The sequence below is a fragment of the Nicotiana sylvestris genome, chromosome 1, assembly GCF_000393655.2.
Source record: "Nicotiana sylvestris chromosome 1, ASM39365v2, whole genome shotgun sequence".
NCBI lineage: Eukaryota > Viridiplantae > Streptophyta > Magnoliopsida > Solanales > Solanaceae > Nicotiana > Nicotiana sylvestris.
The window spans coordinates 187,840,588-187,858,149 of NC_091057.1; the positions used below are offsets into that span (position 1 = coordinate 187,840,588).

General features: G+C 38.2%; 2 protein-coding genes across 3 annotated transcripts; one reads left to right on the forward strand and one right to left on the reverse strand.

Annotated features, from left to right (window-relative positions):
* Positions 1–4,768: 4,768 nt before the first annotated feature.
* On the forward strand, positions 4,769–10,899 carry LOC104223000 (uncharacterized). The gene is made up of 8 exons (XM_070158075.1): positions 4,769–4,922; positions 5,218–5,428; positions 6,489–6,732; positions 6,863–6,961; positions 7,048–7,615; positions 9,655–9,911; positions 10,002–10,087; positions 10,125–10,899. Exons 1-8 carry the CDS (start codon positions 4,769–4,771, stop codon positions 10,897–10,899), a joined length of 2,394 nt encoding a protein of 797 aa, XP_070014176.1.
* Positions 10,900–15,549: 4,650 nt separating this feature from the next.
* On the reverse strand, positions 15,550–16,333 carry LOC104224804 (metallothionein-like protein 4B). 2 transcript variants are annotated; one of them, XM_009776511.2, is made up of 3 exons: positions 16,245–16,333; positions 16,008–16,108; positions 15,550–15,915 (listed from the first exon to the last, which is right to left on the reverse strand). In XM_009776511.2, the coding sequence occupies exons 2-3, from the start codon at positions 16,088–16,090 to the stop codon at positions 15,738–15,740; spliced, it is 261 nt and encodes an 86-aa protein (XP_009774813.1). In that variant the 5' UTR covers positions 16,091–16,108; positions 16,245–16,333; the 3' UTR covers positions 15,550–15,737. The 2 variants fall into 2 exon arrangements, with proteins under 2 accessions (XP_009774813.1, XP_070017669.1); XM_070161568.1 differs by lacking the exon at positions 16,245–16,333 and having other exon boundaries at positions 16,008–16,215.
* Positions 16,334–17,562: the final 1,229 nt, after the last annotated feature.

Here is a 17,562-nt window from a genome sequence, read left to right on the forward strand (position 1 = left end):
TACTCCAAGACTCAAGATTTCAAAAAGTCGAGTGGCCGTCAGGGCTACGCCGAGAAGAAGGCACAGGTCGAGAAGAAGGGATGCTATATATGCGGAGGGCCACATGGCTTCAGGAATTGTCCTGACCTCAAGAGCCTCAGTGCCATGGTACGTGAGTGGAAGGAGCAGCCACAAGGAGAGAGTCCGGGAACCGCACAGTTGGGTATGATCGGATTATGTGGTGCTGTCACGAAGCAAGCTATCCAACCTACCGAGAATGGCAATCAGTACGTGGATCTCACCATCAACAACAAGCCCGCTCGTGCAATGGTGGACACTGGAGCAACTCATAATTTCATGACTGAGGCTGCCGCAAAGAGACTGGAATTGAAGCTTGCAACAACCAACTCTCGCGTCAAGACCGTGAATGCCGAGATACAGAATGCTCGTGGGGTAGCTAATGGAGTTGGTGTCAAATTGGGAACTTGGAAAGGTATGACAAACTTTACCATAACCGCTATGGATATCTTTGACATCATACTGGGGCAAGAGTTCTTTAGACATTGTCATACTTTAATCGACCCCTACCTCCGACGTCTCTTGGTTATGGAGCGAGAAGGAGCTTGCATGGTACCTACAATGACTATGCCACACGGACAGAGCCAAGCACAACTCTCAGCTATGCAGGTTGTCAAGGGTATCAAGAAGGGGGAGCCGACATTCGTGGCAACCATCACAAGTCTGCAGGAAAACAAGAGTTTTCAAGAAACATTGCCGTCTTGCATAGAGAAGTTGCTTGAGGAGAACAAAGATGTCATGCCCGAGGAGTTGCCTAAGCATTTGCTGCCTAGGCGAGAGGTGGATCACAAGATTGAGTTGGAGCCAGGGGCTAAGCCACCCGCATTTTCCCCATATCGTATGGCACCTCCCGAGCTAGAGGAGCTTAGGAAACAATTGAAGGAGCTGCTAGATGCTGGTCACATTCGCCCATCAAAGGCACCTTTTAGCGCACCATTATTGTTCCAGAAGAAGAAGGATGGATCGTTGCGTTTATGCATAGACTATCGAGCACTTAATAAGGTCACTGTGAAGAATAAATACCCGATCCCGCTCATTTCTGACTTATTTGATAGACTTGGGCAAGCCAAGTACTTTACCAAGGTGGATCTTCGAAAGGGCTACTATCAGGTTCGCATTGCGAAAGGGGATGAGCCAAAGACAGCATGTGTGACGAGATATGGAGCCTTTGAGTGGTTGGTGATGCCCTTTGGCTTAACCAATGCACCAGCCACATTTTGCACCCTTATGAACAAGATCTTCCATCCCTACCTTGACCAGTTCGTGGTAGTCTACCTAGACGACATAGTCATCTACAGCAACACCTTAGAGGAGCACATGGAGCACTTAAGGAAGGTTTTCCAAGTCTTGCGAGAGAACGAGCTATACATCAAGAGGGAGAAATGTGAGTTCGCACAATCAAAGGTGCACTTCTTGGGCCATGTCATTAGAAATGGCGAGCTATGCATGGACGATGCTAAGGTACGTGTTATCCAGGAGTGGGAGACACCCATAAAGGTAACTGAGTTGAGATCCTTCCTTGGCCTTATTAACTACTATCGTCGGTTCATCAATGGATACTCAACAAAGGCTGCACCATTAACTGAGTTACTAAAGAAGAACAAGCCATGGGTTTGGACGGAGCATTGTCAAAAGGCGTTTGAAGGACTTAAGACAGCTGTAACAGATGAGCCAGTCTTGGCATTACCTGACTTTGCCAAGACATTTGAGGTGCACACAGATGCCTCAGACTTCGCAATTGGGGGTGTCCTGATGCAGGATAAGCATCCCATATCATTTGAGAGTCGCAAGTTAAATGAGACGGAGCGACGTTACACGGTGCAAGAGAAGGAAATGGCTGCCATTGTGCATTGCCTTCGTACATGGAGACATTACCTGCTCGGGTCGAGGTTCGTGGTCAAGACTGATAATGTGGCTACTAGCTACTTTCAGACACAGAAGAAGCTCACACCAAAGCAGGCTAGGTGGCAGGATTTCTTGGCCGAGTTTGATTATGCGCTGGAGTATAAGCCGGGAAAAGGTAATGTTGTAGCCGATGCCTTGAGCCGGAAAGCCGAGCTTGCTGCAATCACTTTAGCGAGATGGGACATCCGGGAGGCTATAAAAGAAGGCATGCAGCATGATCTAGCAGCCAAACAACTTATCGAGTTAGCCAACAAAGGCAAGACGAGACGGTTTTGGATAGAAGACGGTCTACTACTTACCACAGGTCGACGGGTCTACGTGCCTAAGTTTGGAGACATTAGACGACGGATCATAAGGGAGAGTCATGATACAATGTGGGCTGGTCATCCAGGCCAACGTCGCACCAGGGCCTTAGTTGAGTCAGTCTACTATTGGCCACGCATGCGAGATGATATAGAATGTTATGTGCAGACTTGTCTAGTATGTCAGCAGGACAAGGTAGAGCAACAACAGCCCGGAGGACTTTTGGAGCCACTACCAGTTGCAGAGCGTCCATGGGAGAGCGTGACTATGGACTTTATTACTTGCCTACCGAAGTCCGATGGTTATGGTACTATTATAGTGGTCGTGGATAGATTTTCCAAATATGCCACCTTCATGCCCGCCTCACCGGGTTGCATAGCTAAGGAAGCCGCCAAACTATTCTTTAAGAACGTGGTATAGTATTGGGGCTTACCAAGGCATATCATCAGTGATCGACACCCCCGCTTCACTGGGAACTTTTGGAGAGAGTTGTTCGACATACTTGGCACGGAACTGCACTTTTCTACTAGTTTTCACCCACAGACGGATGGACAAACGGAATGGGTCAATGCTTTACTAGAATGCTACTTGAGGCATTATGTAAGCGCGCATCAGAAAGATTGGGCAAGGCTCCTAGACATTGCCCAATTCTCTTATAACTTGCAGCGGAGTGAGTCCACGGGGCAGACACCATTTGAGCTAGCCACAGGCCAACAACCACAAACTCCACATTCATTACCAGCCGCGTTCGAGGGAAAGAGTTTAGGGGCTTATCATATGGCCAAAGGATGGGAGGAGCAGCTCGACACTGCTAAGTCTTACTTGGATAAGGCAGCTAAGAAGATGAAGAAGTTTGCGGACCGTAAGCGACGTCCCATGGACTATAGAGTTGGGGACATGGTCATGGTGAAGTTTAACCCAAGACAGTTCAAAGCACTACGGGGCATGCATCAGAATTTGATTCGCAAGTATGAGGGGCCATTTAAGATCATCGCCAAGGTAGGCGAGATCTCATACAAGCTTGACATGCCATCGTATCTTAAGATCTACCCTGTCTTCCATGCTAGCATGCTTAAGCCATATCATGAAGATAAGGATGATCCGAGTAGGGGCCAATCAAGTCGAGCGCCAATGACTATCACCGCCTCGGATGATTAGGAGATTGAGGCTATCATAGATTACCGGGCCAGGCGAAAACAAGGGCAAAAAGCCACCGCTATGTTCCTCATCCATTGGAAAGGGCAATCACCGGAGGAGGCCACGTGGGAACGATATGAAGACTTGTGGCAATTCAAAGATAAGATCCGAGAGTTTATGCAACAGCATTGCGCCGCGGTCGTCGCAATATTAGGTGGGGGAGAGTGTGATGACCTGCCATGTCATCATGCCACATAGGCGCCATTTGGCATATATTAATGCCATGTGGAAGCTTACATAAGAAGAAGTCTAGCATTTGTGAGAAGATTCTAGAGAGGTATGGACATTTCCTTAGGAAGAACCTATATCCTTATGGATTTGCTAGGAAAGTCCTTGGAATCTTCTAGGCTTGTAGAGAATTCTAGAAAAAGCCCTTATCTTTTAAATATTAGGGACTTGTGTAATAATTAATATTTACACACTAGCCCCTAGGAAACTAGTATATAAAGGGGGCCATTCATTTGTAATTCATCAATCAAGCAAACAATTCAAGTTATCTCTAATACAAAGCCTCCTTTAACAATTCTCTTGTGTTCTTTCTTCCATTCTCTTAGCGATCTTGAGTGTAGTAAGACTGACTTGACATAGCAAGAACGTGAGCAAGTTGTGCAAGATCGTGAGCGAGTTGTCAAGTGTCGCACGTGTACTTAGTTAACAACTAAGGACGTGACAAAAGGCTCTTCTTCTTGGACATAAACTGCAATCAATTCTCTTTATTTTGCTGGTATGACTCTATGGCTCTTTCTCAATAATAATGCAATATTTATTAATTATAAGTTAAAGGATCCGCCTTTGTTCTTGGTTCTTGAACACCCATTCTTGATTCTTGAATATTTAAAAAGTAACCCTTTTGAGTTTTGTCATTAAGTTCCATGTCTAGCAATTATTTATGTTTGTTTGGATAACTAGTTAGCTCCTTCCATTCAATCTAACAAGATTAAAGTACCTATGCTGGAGAGTAATTTGTTTTTTGTATTTTTGTAGTTGTAGGATCTTTTTAGTGAGGGTGGATATGATTACGAAATTTTTCAAGGCTATTCCAACTCCTCAAACTTCTGGTTCTGGTTCTAGTCCTCCTAAGCCGAGTTCTTCTCCAAGTCCAACTATTCATGACAATATCAATCCTTTGGCAAGATTAAACAAAGAGAAAATGTTGAATTTGAATCTTGAACCCGATCCTGCAGAAAGAAAGCAAATTTCAGAGTATCCTCCAAATTTACGTGATCAAGTGAGGAGATATTATATTCAACAAGGGCCTTGTCAACCTTGTAGTTGTAGATTTCCAAAAAGAGATTTTGGTGGATTTATGCGTCAATTTAATCTTGAATGGTTTAACACTTCATACTCTGGATGGTTTGAATATAGTGTTAAAGTTGATGCAGCATTTTGCTTATGTTGTTACTTGTTTAAAAATGAGCATGGAGGACATGAAAGAGTTGGGGATTCTTTCACAAAGAGTGGTTTTAGAGCTTGGAATAAGCTATAGAAAGATTTAACGCACATATTGGAGAGGTAAATAGTCTTCACAATCGGTGTTTTAAGATGATGAGAGACTTAATTAATCAAGAACAATCAATTCTAACCTCTTTTGACAAGCAGTCTGAAAAAATTAAAAGTGATTATCGAGTTCCGTTGAATGCTTCGATTGATGTGGCAAGATTTTTTTTAAAACAAGGAATGTCTTTCCGGGGCCACGATGAAGGTGAAACTTCTACTAAAAGAGGAAACTTGTAGAACTCTTACAATGGTATGCAGATAGGGATGATGAAGTGAAAAAAATTGTGCTACAAAGTGCTCCACAAAATAACATAATGATTGCTCCATATATCCAAAAAGAGATCGTGAATGCTTGTGCGAAAGAAATAATGAAAGCAATAGTTGAAGATTTGAATGGAGATTATTTTGGAATTTTGGTTGATGAATCTAAGGACGTCTCTCATAAGGAACAAATGGCTTTTGTTCTGCGGTATGTAACCAAAGAGGGCAAACTTATTGAGCGATTCCTTAGTATTGTTCATGTTAAAAAAATAACTTCATTGTCATTACAAAAAGTAATCTATGATTTGCTTTTAGAGCACTCATTGAGTCCATCTCAAATACGGGGACAAGGTTATGGAGCTAGTAACATGCAAGGAGAAATTAATGGTCTTAAAACTTTAATTCTGAAAGATAATCCTTCGGCATATTGTATACATTGCTTTGCAGGGGCGGATCTAGTGTTATGGATACGAGTTCAATTGAACCCATAACTTTCGACAGAACCCAGGAATATACTGGGAAAAATTACTGAAATATGGTCATATATTATTGTTTGAACCCATAGGCTAAATTAGGCTATGGGTTCAGTGGTAAAAGTGCTGGCAGAGTGCTGCTTATTCCAGTGAGGACTCGAGTTCGAATCTCTATGTCTACAATTTTTATTGCATTTTTATTTAAATTACTGTTTGACTTCTTTGTTACTTTTGGACTTCTTTTGCCCCTTTCCATTTAAAGAGGCCCGTTTCTTATCCTTAAAAGATGAGGACCCATCTAATTAATACTCCATTATTCTTTATTGTATACTTCTTGTGGGGATTTTTAATAATTATAAAAAGTTCAGGCTTCTTTATTATTTTCTTGGTCTTCACAAAGCTTTAAGAGATCAAAAAGTTCCACTTTTCAGAAGGTTCTTCTTTCCCAAATTTTTAAAGTTAGGGTTTCAAAAGAATCAAAGCAAAGACTTTTCTTCTTGGACATAAACTGCAATCAATTCTCTTTATTTTGCTGGTATGACTCTATGGCTCTTTCTCAATAATAATGCAATATTTATTAATTATAAGTTAAAGGATCCGCCTCTGTTCTTGGTTCTTGAACACCCATTCTTGATTCTTGAATATTTAAAAAGTAATCCTTTTGAGTTTTGTCATTAAGTTCCATGTCTAGCAATTATTTATGTTTGTTTGGATAACTAGTTAGCTCCTTCCATTCAATCTAACAAGATTAAAGTACCTCTGCTCGAGTGTAATTTGTTTTTTGTATTTTTGTAGTTGTAGGATCTTTTTAATAAGGGTGAATATGATTACGAAATTTTTCAAGGCTATTCCAACTCCTCAAACTTCTGGTTCTGGTTCTAGTCCTCCTACGCCGAGTTCTTCTCCAAGTCCAACTATTCATGACCATATCAATCCTTCGGCAAGATTAAACAAAGAGAAAATGTTGAATTTGAATCTTGAACCCGATCCTGCAGAAAGAAAGCAAATTTCAGAGTATCCTCCGAATTTACGTGATCAAGTGAGGAGACATTATATTCAACAAGGGCCTTGTCAACCTTGTAATTGTAGATTTTCAAAAAGAGATTTTGGTGGATTTATGTGTCAATTTAATCTTGAATGGTTTAACACTTCATACTCTGGATGGTTAGAATATAGTGTTAAAGTTGATGCAGCATTTTGATTATGTTGTTACTTGTTTAAAAATGAGCATGGAGGACATGGAAAAGTTGGGGATTCTTTCACAAAGAGTGATTTTAGAGCTTGGAATAAAGCTATAGAAAGATTTAACGCACATATTGAAGAGGTAAATAGTCTTCACAATCGGTGTTTTAAGATGATGAGAGACTTAATTAATCAAGAACAATCAATTCTAACCTCTTTTGACAAGCAGTCTAAAAAAATTAAAAGTGATTATCGAGTTCGGTTGAATGCTTCGATTGATGTGACAAGATTTCTTTTAAAACAAGGAATATTTTTCCGGGGCCACGATGAAGGTGAAACTTCTACTAAAAGAGGAAACTTTGTAGAACTCTTACAATGGTATGCAGATAGGGATGATGAAGTGAAAAAAGTTGTGCTACAAAGTTCTCCACAAACTAACATGATGATTCCACCAAATATACAAAAAAAGATCGTGAATGCTTGTGCGAAAGAAATAATGAAAGCAATAGTTGAAGATTTGAATGGAGATTATTTTGGAATTTTGGTTGATGAATCTAAGGACGTCTTTCATAAGGAACAAATGGCTCTTGTTCTGCGGTATGTCAACAAAGAGGGCAAACTTATTGAGCGATTTCTTAGTATTGTTCATGTTAAAAAAACAACTCCATCGTCGTTACAAAAAGCAATCTATGATTTGCTTTTAGAGCACTCATTGAGTCCATCTCAAATACGGGGACAAGGTTATGATGGAGCTAGTAACATGCAAGGAGAAATCAATGGTCTTAAAACTTTAATTCTGAAACATAATCCTTCGGCATATTGTATACATTGCTTTGCAGGGGCGGATCTAGTGTTATGGATACGGGTTCAATTGAACCCATAACTTTCGACAGAACCCGGGAATATACAAGGCAAAATTACTGAAATATGGTCATATATTATTGTTTGAACCCATAGACTAAATTAGGCTATGGGTTCAGTGGTAAAAGTGCTGGCAGAGTGCTGCTTATTCCAGTGAGGACTCGAGTTCGAATCTCTATGTCTACAATTTTTATTGCATTTTTATTTAAGTTACTGTTTGACTTCTTTGTTACTTTTGGACTTCTTTTGCCCCTTTCCATTTAACGAGGCCCGTTTCTTATCCTTAAAAGATGAGGACCCATCTAATTAATACTCCATTATTCTTTATTGTATACTTCTTGTGGGGCTTTTTAATAATTATAAAAAGTTGAGGCTTCTTTCTTATTTTCTTGGTCTTCACAAAGATTTAAGAGATCAAAAAGTTCCACTATTCAGAAGTTTCTTCTTTCCCAAATTTTTAAAGTTAGGGTTTCAAAAGAATCAAAGCAAAGGCTCTTCTTCTTGGACATAAACTACAATCAATTCTCTTTATTTTGCTGGTATGACTCTATGGCTCTTTCTCAATAATAATGCAATATTTATTAATTATAAGTTAAAGGATCCGCCTCTGTTCTTGGTTCTTGAACACCCATTCTTGATTCTTGAATATTTAAAAAGTAACCCTTTTTGTCATTAAGTTCCATGTCTAGCAATTATTTATGTTTGTTTGGATAACTAGTTAGCTCCTTCCATTCAATCTAACAAGATTAAAGTACCTATGTTGGAGTGTAATTTGTTTTTTGTATTTTTGTAGTTGTAAGATCTTTTTAGTGAGGGTGGATATGATTACGAAATTTTTCAAGGCTATTCCAACTCCTCAAACTTCTGGTTCTGGTTCTAGTCCTCCTACGCCGAGTTCTTCTCCAAGTCCAACTATTCATGACAATATCAATCCTTCGGCAAGATTAAACAAAGAGAAAATGTTGAATTTGAATCTTGAACCCGATCCTGCAGAAAGAAAGCAAATTTCAGAGTATCCTCCGAATTTATGTGATCAAGTGAGGAGACATTATATTCAACAAGGGCCTTGTCAACCTTGTAATTGTAGATTTCCAAAAAGAGATTTTGGTGGATTTATGCGTCAATTTAATCTTTAATGGTTTAACACTTCATACTCTGGATGGTTAGAATATAGTGTTAAAGTTGATGCAACATTTTGCTTATGTTGTTACTTGTTTAAAAATGAGCATGGAGGACATGGAAAAGTTGGGGATTCTTTCACAAAGAGTGGTTTTAGAGCTTGGAATAAAGCTATAGAAAGATTTAACGCACATATTGGAGAAGTAAATAGTCTTCACAATCGGTGTTTTAAGAAGATGAGAGACTTAATTAATCAAGAACAATCAATTCTAACCTCTTTTGACAAGCAGTCTGAAAAAATTAAAAGTGATTATCGAGTTCGGTTGAATGCTTCGATTGATGTGGCAATATTTTTTTTAAAATAAGGAATATCTTTACGGGACCACGATGAAGGTGAAACTTCTACTAAAAGAGGAAACTTTGTAGAACTCTTACAATGGTATGTAGATAGGGATGATGAAGTGAAAAACGTTGTGCTACAAAGTGCTCCACAAAATAACATGATGATTGCTCCAAATATCCAAAAAGAGATCGTGAATGCTTGTGCGAAAGAAATAATGAAAGCAATAGTTGAAGATTTGAATGGAGATTATTTTGGAATTTTGGTTGATGAATCTAAGGGCGTCTCATAAGGAACAAATGGCTCTTGTTATGCGGTATGTCAACAAAGAGGGCAAACTTATTGAGCAATTCCTTAGTATTGTTCATGTTAAAAAAACAACTTCATCTTCATTACAAAAAGCAATCTATGATTTGCTTTTAGAGAACTCATTGAGTCCAATTCAAATACGGGGACAAGGTTATGATGGAGCTAGTAACATGCAAGGAGAAATAAATGGTCTTAAAACTTTAATTCTGAAAGATAATCCTTCGGCATATTGTATACATTGCTTTGCCCATCAATTGCAATTGACTCTTGTAGTCGTTGCAAAAAAACATTGTGATGTAGATCAATTTTTTGAAATTGTTGCTAATGTCTTGAATATTGTTGGAAGTTCTTTTAAGCGTAGGGATATGCTTCGAGAGGATCAGGCAAAAAAATTAGAGGAGATACAAGTGCTTGGTGAAGTTCATATAGGAAGTGGACTAAATCAAGAACTTGGACTCTAAAGGCCAGGTGATACTCGATGGGGTTCTCATTTTAAGACAGTGCGTAACTTTATTACATTATTCTCGTCTATCATTAATGTACTTGAGTTTCTTGCAAGTGAGGGTGCAAATTATCTAGAGAGATATGATGCACTTGATGTTAAAATTATTGGTAATTACAAATGATTTGAATATGGCTTTGCAAAGAAAAGACCAGGATATTATAAATGCTATGAAGCTTGTTGGTTTCGCCAAGAGGCAATTGCAAGGGATGAGAGAATCTAAATGGGAATATTTGATAAATGATGCCTCTTCATTTTGTGCCAAGCATGATATTGTGATACCTGAAATGGATAAGAACTATCATCTTGGAAAGTCAAAGTGTAGGAGTTCAAGTGTTACATATTCTCATCATTTGCGTATCGAAGTTTTTAATACTGTTATTGATTTGCAACTTTCAGAGCTTAACAGTCGTTTTGATGCGGTGAATAGTAATCTACTTCTTGGTATGGATAGTTTGGGTCCGGAAATTGTTTTTGCAAATTATGATAAAGAAAGAATTATGAAACTTGCTACACTTTATCCTCACAAGTTTAGTGGTTCAAAGCTTGAAGATCTCAGATACGAGCTTGACAACTATATTCTCTTTGTGAAAGAAGACAACAATTTCTCTAACTTGAAAGGACTTGGAGATCTTTCAGAAACACTAGTTGAAATAGATTTGTACAAGACTTGGAGACTTGTTTTTTTGCTTGTGAAGTTAAGTCTGATATTGCCTATCGCTACTGCAACGGTAGAAAAAGCTTTTTCTTCAATGAAGTACATCAAAAATGACTTGCGTAGCAGAATTGGTGATGAATTTTTGAATGACTGTTTAGTTTGTTATATAGAAGATGAAGTATTTGAAACTATACCTTGTCACACCTCCTTTTTACCCGTGCCCGTAGAGGCATAAAGGAGTTTTTCCACTTAAAGGACAATCAGAACGGGATTTATTATTGAGATTCAGAGTCGCCACTTGGAAGATTAATGGTGTCCCAAGTCACCGGTTGAATCCCGAACCGAGGAAAATATGACTCTGTTAACAGTCCGCGAACCAGAAATCCGAGTAAGGAATTCTGTTAACCTGGGATAAGGTATTAGGCATTCCCGGATTCCGTGGTTCTAGCACGGTCGCTCAACTGTCATATTTGATTTTATCTGACTTCAAAACATGCTCTAGCTTATGTGATGTTTATTAGCTTTAAAACCGCTTTTATTATTATATTTATTTTAAAAGGATTACAACGTCGTGAAAGCGCATCTCGAACCACGTCGCAATCAATGCACCCGTGGTGGTCAACACATTTCGACTCCGTTGAGATTTGGATTTGGGTCGCATAAATGCGCACCCGAGTTTAGGAATGTAATTTCATTAAAATCGCGCCTAAAGAGTCTAACGCGTTATTATTTGGGGAAGGTCGTGAAATTCGCTAAATGGCCCTCCCGAATTCTAAGTATTTTCATATAATATTTATTGAGGGCCCCGCATTTTGTATTTTTGTTTGGCGAGGCTCGTCTCATCATTTTATTAAAAGGCCAACCTAAAGGTGACTATGATTTTCTATTTGTTTGTCCCTAAACAATTTCCCTAATTAATTAAGAACTGAATTATACCAAGCTAAACTATACATTGAATTTTTAAACAGATCCAAATCTACGCACTAAACGGGCCTACTTGAAAGCTGCAGTGAATGGGAATCGTTCCCAGCTTTGGAAAGGGGAGCTACTTGGGCCTATGGGGAGTAAAACATGCCCAAACAGCCGTAGCCCCCCCCCCCATACCAATATCGAATCCTGGCGTGGGCAAAACAATCCAAACAGGCTAAAAGGCCAGGAACAAAGTGTTATTAACTCAAAGCCTTCTGATTTCTCTAGCTAAGTTGCTCAAAACCAAAATTGAATTAACTAGGACCAAAAGGAAATATCCATCAAGATTAGTCTAATAGTTTACTCAAATCAGGTAAATGCACTAAACTAACTATGAATCATGCTTTTCCGGTTCCAGTTCGACATTCAAATTCATGCAACGTTTAATTAATAATAGTGAGGCTAGACAAGGCTACATAATTCCAAAACAAGTGTTAACCTAAATATCTGAACATTAACAGGGCTCAAGCAACGATATAGACACCGTGAACGATTTTCATACATCTCACATTAGCTAAGAGACCACCCCCATCACACACATGCTTAAGACTTTAACACACTACTGGATTCAATGCCTGCCTACTGGTTTCAACTCAATGTTGTTAATACAAGTGAAATCCATGAACTTCTAAACCATTTTCCATTTCAGCCTGCTTTTAATTCCGGAATTATACCACACAAAACGAAATTAAATCAATACTATAATAGTTCTATCAGTTCAGTTATACACCATAAAACCAAAATGAGTTTAAACAAATACAAATTATCTACTACTACTCTACTAACAGCTTAAACACATAAATTCCAAAGAAGACCATTTCATTTCAGCTTTCAATTCAAACGGCTACATTGGGTCAGTTTCAGGCGTGTACCTGGATTGGAAAAACAGAACAAAAGAAGGAAGAGCAGTCAGCAGCAACGGATGACACAACAACACCAACAGCAAATCACTAGCAGTAATGGAATAGTTAAAACAAAAACCAACACAACAATACCACTCTCCAAATCAGAAATACACTCAAACCAAAAACCACACTGATTTGTAAAGCCAAACAGCAATACGGACGCCCAAATAGAACAAACTGAGCTCGGATAAGTTCTCTCAGATTGACTTTTCCTCTCCCCATGTCTCTCAATGCCTATCTCTCTATCTCTTCTTACTTAATCTTTTAACTCTCTGTCTTCTCTCTATATCTTTGGATTTTTTTCTCTGTGTTTTCACTCTCTCCCCTCTTATTGCCCATTCTAGTCCCCCCCCCCCCTTATGTCTCTACTCATCTCTATATTTAAACCCAAACTCTTCAACCTTTTTCAGCCCTCCTCTTTTCTTTACAGCTGTAAGAAGGATCTTTTATTATTACCCCTCATGTTTCTTTTTCTTTCCAGCTTGTAATATTCCTTTACTATGTGTATCCTTTAACTTTTTATCATTACCCCCCATACCATTATGTTGTGTTCCCCACTAATGCATTATTTAAATGGTACATTAGTACTTAGTGGACAAAACATTCAACTTAAACCATTTTCAAACCTTTTAAATCCCAAAATACCCTCTTAAAGTCCCTGAAATTACTGTCCTACCCAATCCCTTTTAATCTGTATTAAACCTTTCAGCTCTAACCTATTCAAACCTACCAACTAACTAAGCTGAATCCTAATTAACCAACAAACTACAATAGCTATAACCAATTCAACTTGTCAAATCATTCAGTAATTCAAGATAGAAACTCATATCAAATCAAATGGCATCAAAAATGAAGACTAAGGGTTCAGGGCAGCACATATTGAACTAACTATATTGGGGAACCAATCATATTTAGCTCAGAAACAAATGAACTGAAATCAACTAGACGAGCATACGCTTAATTAAATTGGAACACAAAAGAAGAAACAGCCAGAAGAGCTTTAAGGGGATTGACAGATTCAGGATAACAAATGACCAAGGAATTCAGTTCAATGTGATGAACTGAATATACCAATAGGCTCAGTTCTAAGTTCAAATATACCAACAAGCTCATTTCAACACAAAATTTAGAACAGAAACGAAGCAGGAGGGGAAACAGACTGGAATGAACTAAAATCAAGACCAAAATTAAACTACTATCATGTTAAACTAACACTCAAACCTACCAGACTAATCGACGAAACTTATTCAATTGATCAAACAATTTATAACATATAATCAACAACAGAAAATTTGGACCAAGAAAAAGGTCTGATGGAGAAGGGAGAAAATAACGGACAAAAGACGAATTACAACGAACCTAATTTAGGCAAATGAATAATCGATTGAACTACACCAGAATCAGAAAAAGAAGTGGAGTATTTACTGGGTTAAGAATTATCTTAAACTGAAAACCCAAAGAATCAACTAATTACAACCTAGCATAGACAAATCAACATATAGAAAAAGGAAAAGAAGAAGTTAAGAAGAACTTATTGTTCTTTTCTCGAATCCCACCAACATGCCTTTTCGAACTTGAGTTCCAGTTAGTATTATATGTCTATTTCGTCAGAAATAGGCTTATAATACTAACTAGAACCCATTCGACCTTGACAGCTTTGATACAGTCCCGAACCGTTTGAACCCTAGATCCGTTATTCGACGAGTTTTACTCAGATTCGAGCCAATTTGGTTAGGGATTAGCGACGAGGAGGTCAAGGGGATTATTGGATGTGATTTTGGGGTTAAATGGACAGGCTAGGGTTTGGGACGGGGATTTTTTATCGAAGATTCGAGAAGTTGTAGTATGATTCGAGGTTAATGGAGAGTGGAATCGGAGAGGGGGGAGCAGGGTAGTTCAGGGTGTTATTTTCACGGCCATCGGAGCCGGCACCGCCAGGTTTTCAGGCGAAGGGAACGAGAGCGGCTAGGGTTTGGGGGGTCGTCTCTGAAGGGTCTGAGAAAGACGATGGGGCGAGGGGGGTTTGGTTTGGGGGGTGGGGTATGGTTTGAAGTATATATATATATATATATGAAAGGGTGGGATGAATCCAAGCCGTTCAATCTGTGAGATCGAACGGCCTTGAGACCGGATCGGTCTTGGATGGGAATGGGTCGGGTGACGGAGGAGTTGATCTGGATCGTTGATCAGCTGAGATCAACGGCCCAGATTGAGCATTACTAAACGACGTCGTTTGGTTTGTCTTTGAGACGGACTGGATTGGGGCGGGTATTGGGCTGATTTTTGGTATGGGCCTGATCCGAATTTCTCATCTTTCTTATTTGTTTCTTCTTTTTCTTCTTATTTCCTATCTAAAATTTAGATTAAATTACCAACTAAAATTAAAAAATACTAATTATCTCTAATAACAATTATCATGCACAATCAAATACCAACCAAAATAAAATCACACAATTGGAGATCAAATTAAAAATGCAAAGTACATATTTTTTGTGTTTTTCATTCTTATAAATTCAAATATTGTTTAATTAATTCCTACTTGTAAAGTTAAATCCTAAATGCACATATATTTATTTATTTATTTATTTGTATTTTTTTTCCTTAATTAAAGTAAAAATAATTATGCACAGATAAATACAAATAAATCACAAACAACACAAAACTATCTTATTTTGAATTTTCTGGGAGTAATTCTCGTAGGGCAAAAATTACGTGCTCACATACCTAATGATGCGATTATTGATCGTTTTCAAAGCATGACAACCCGTAGGATTATTGATCGTAAGCACATACCTAATGATGCGGTACAATTGTAATGGTGATATTTATTGAATATATAATATGTTAGATGGTTCGATACTTGCTATATATATATTGTTCGTATTTCGTTCGGTTATTATTGTATAGTAACTTGAGGTATGTGCTAGAGTTCTAAATTTTGAACCCATAAAGTTAAATTCCTGAATCCGGCTCTGATTAAATGGCGCACGAGAATACACTGGAGCGAGGTGGAGCCTGGAAGTGCATGTTTATTTATTTTTATTAATGGACGAGGCAGTACTATATGTATACATCATACATATATCTGATCTATGCAAGGAAGAAGAAACTCCTAAGAAACAAGAGCCGGAAGCATGCATGCACTTGTACAGGATCCAAACTACTAGCAGCTAGGCCAAAGCGATCACTATTAGCTAGTTTAAGCAGCACACGTGACACAGTTGCAGCCAGGACCGCACTTGCAGTGAACCTTGCCAGCAGCGGCAGTCATGCCCTCACTCTTGGAACATGTGCACGGATTGCACCCACAGTGTTCTCCACAGGAGCACCTCTTGTGCTCCATGCTCGCATCACCCCCTACTGTCCCTGACGCACACCTGCATATGCATATAATCAGATGATTACATTCTCATATATCAGTCAGTGAGAGAATATATATTAGTGATCGATCGAGTAGTATAAAATATACCTGCAAGCAATGCCACCAGGGCAGGGAGAAGGACAGCCGCACCTTTCATCGCAAATAGCAGCACTTCCTCTTAGGTCAGCCATATCTCTAGCTTGATGTACCTGCAGGCGGAGGCGGATACTACTTAATTAGTATTAAGGGTATATGGCTGCTATATATGGTAAAAAAACTCAGATATTCCGGGTGAAGTGTAAACTGCAACAAGAAAAATAAGGAGCGCGAGAGGATAGCTCTGACCTAGACAAATATGTTTATCTTAAATGAGATAGACGATATTTGGTGAGCAGATAGAGAGGAATGAAGACGGCTTTGGCCTTAAATTTGGTACTACAAGGGAACCAGATCCAGGTGGCTGCAATGTGCAGGATTATCGGACACTATATTGCTTCGCGATTGACGCCTGGCTGTTACGTGTCAAGCCTCGCGCTTCTAACTCCTCTAATTTTTCTTGCCATGCATGTACCTAGTCTTCTTGAACTCCCCCCCCCCCCCCGGCCCCTCCCGGCTCTTCAAAATTCCTGCGCCCGGTTTTAATTTAGATGATATAGTTTAATTTGAAAGAAGCTTTAAGGAAAAAAAAAGATTTTTTGAAATATATGATCCTAAAAGTTTAAGGGACAAAAATTTTGTGAGTTCAGATATTTGTGTGACTATAAAAATTTTTATTAATAATAAAGTGGATAAAATAAAAAATATAAATTAAATTATTTTCAAATATAAAAATATATCATTCTTTTTGGAACGAACTTATAAAAAATATATAATTTAAATTAAAACGAAGGGGTACTATTTCCAGCATGCGTATGTTAAATTCATGTTAACTTTTCTAATTTAATGAAACAATGCACTCCCTCCGCTCGCTTTTATTTGGCATGTATATAAAAAATAAATTTTTATTTTTACTTGTCCCCTTACGCATATCAAGAGATGACAAAAAAAAATCTGTTATACCCACAGTATTTATTACTCATTTGAAATTATTTTCTCAAATCCAATAAAATATGCATCAATTAATATGGATATCATGATAAATTATGCACTTCATTTATTATTTTTTAAGGGGCATAAAAAGTCAAAAATCAAAAAATTCAGCTTATATAGTGCTGAAGTTTTTACAAATGAACTAAATAACTTCAGCATCTTCTGCTGAAGTTTTTGAAAAAGTTTTATGACAAAATTAATGAATCCAGAACAAAAACAACTTCAGCATTAAAATGAACTAAATAACTTCAGCATCTTCTGCTGAAGTTTTTGAAAAAGCTTATCCAGGACAAAAAAACTTCAGCTTATTTAGTGCTGAAGTTTTTATAAATGAACTAAATAACTTCAGCATCTTCTGCTGAAGTTTTTGAAAAATCTTAATGACAAAACTAATGAATTCAGGACAAAAAAACTTCAGCTTATTTAGTGCAATTACAAACAAAAACTTCAGCAAATAGAGAACAAAACTTCAGCTACTATGCTTAAGTTCAGCAATTACAAACAAAAATTTCAGCAAATAAAGAACAAAACTTCAACTATTATACTTAAGTTCAGCAATTACAAACAAAAACTT

What these genes read in the sequence shown, in the direction of transcription:
- LOC104223000 (XM_070158075.1), top strand. Translation starts at nt 4,769, where the DNA reads ATGCGTCAATTTAATCTTGAATGGTTTAACACTTCATACTCTGGATGG. An exon ending in ATCTCAAATACGGGGACAAG is followed by an intron (nt 7,616 to 9,654) that starts GTTATGATGGAG and finishes TACGGGGACAAG; the next exon opens with GTTATGATGGAGCTAGTAAC. An exon ending in GGTGCAAATTATCTAGAGAG is followed by an intron (nt 10,088 to 10,124) that starts ATATGATGCACT and finishes ATTGGTAATTAC; the next exon opens with AAATGATTTGAATATGGCTT.
- LOC104224804 (XM_009776511.2), bottom strand. Translation starts at nt 16,090, where the DNA reads ATGGCTGACCTAAGAGGAAGTGCTGCTATTTGCGATGAAAGGTGCGGC. An exon ending in CCTGGTGGCATTGCTTGCAG is followed by an intron (nt 15,916 to 16,007) that starts GTATATTTTATA and finishes ATGCATATGCAG; the next exon opens with GTGTGCGTCAGGGACAGTAG.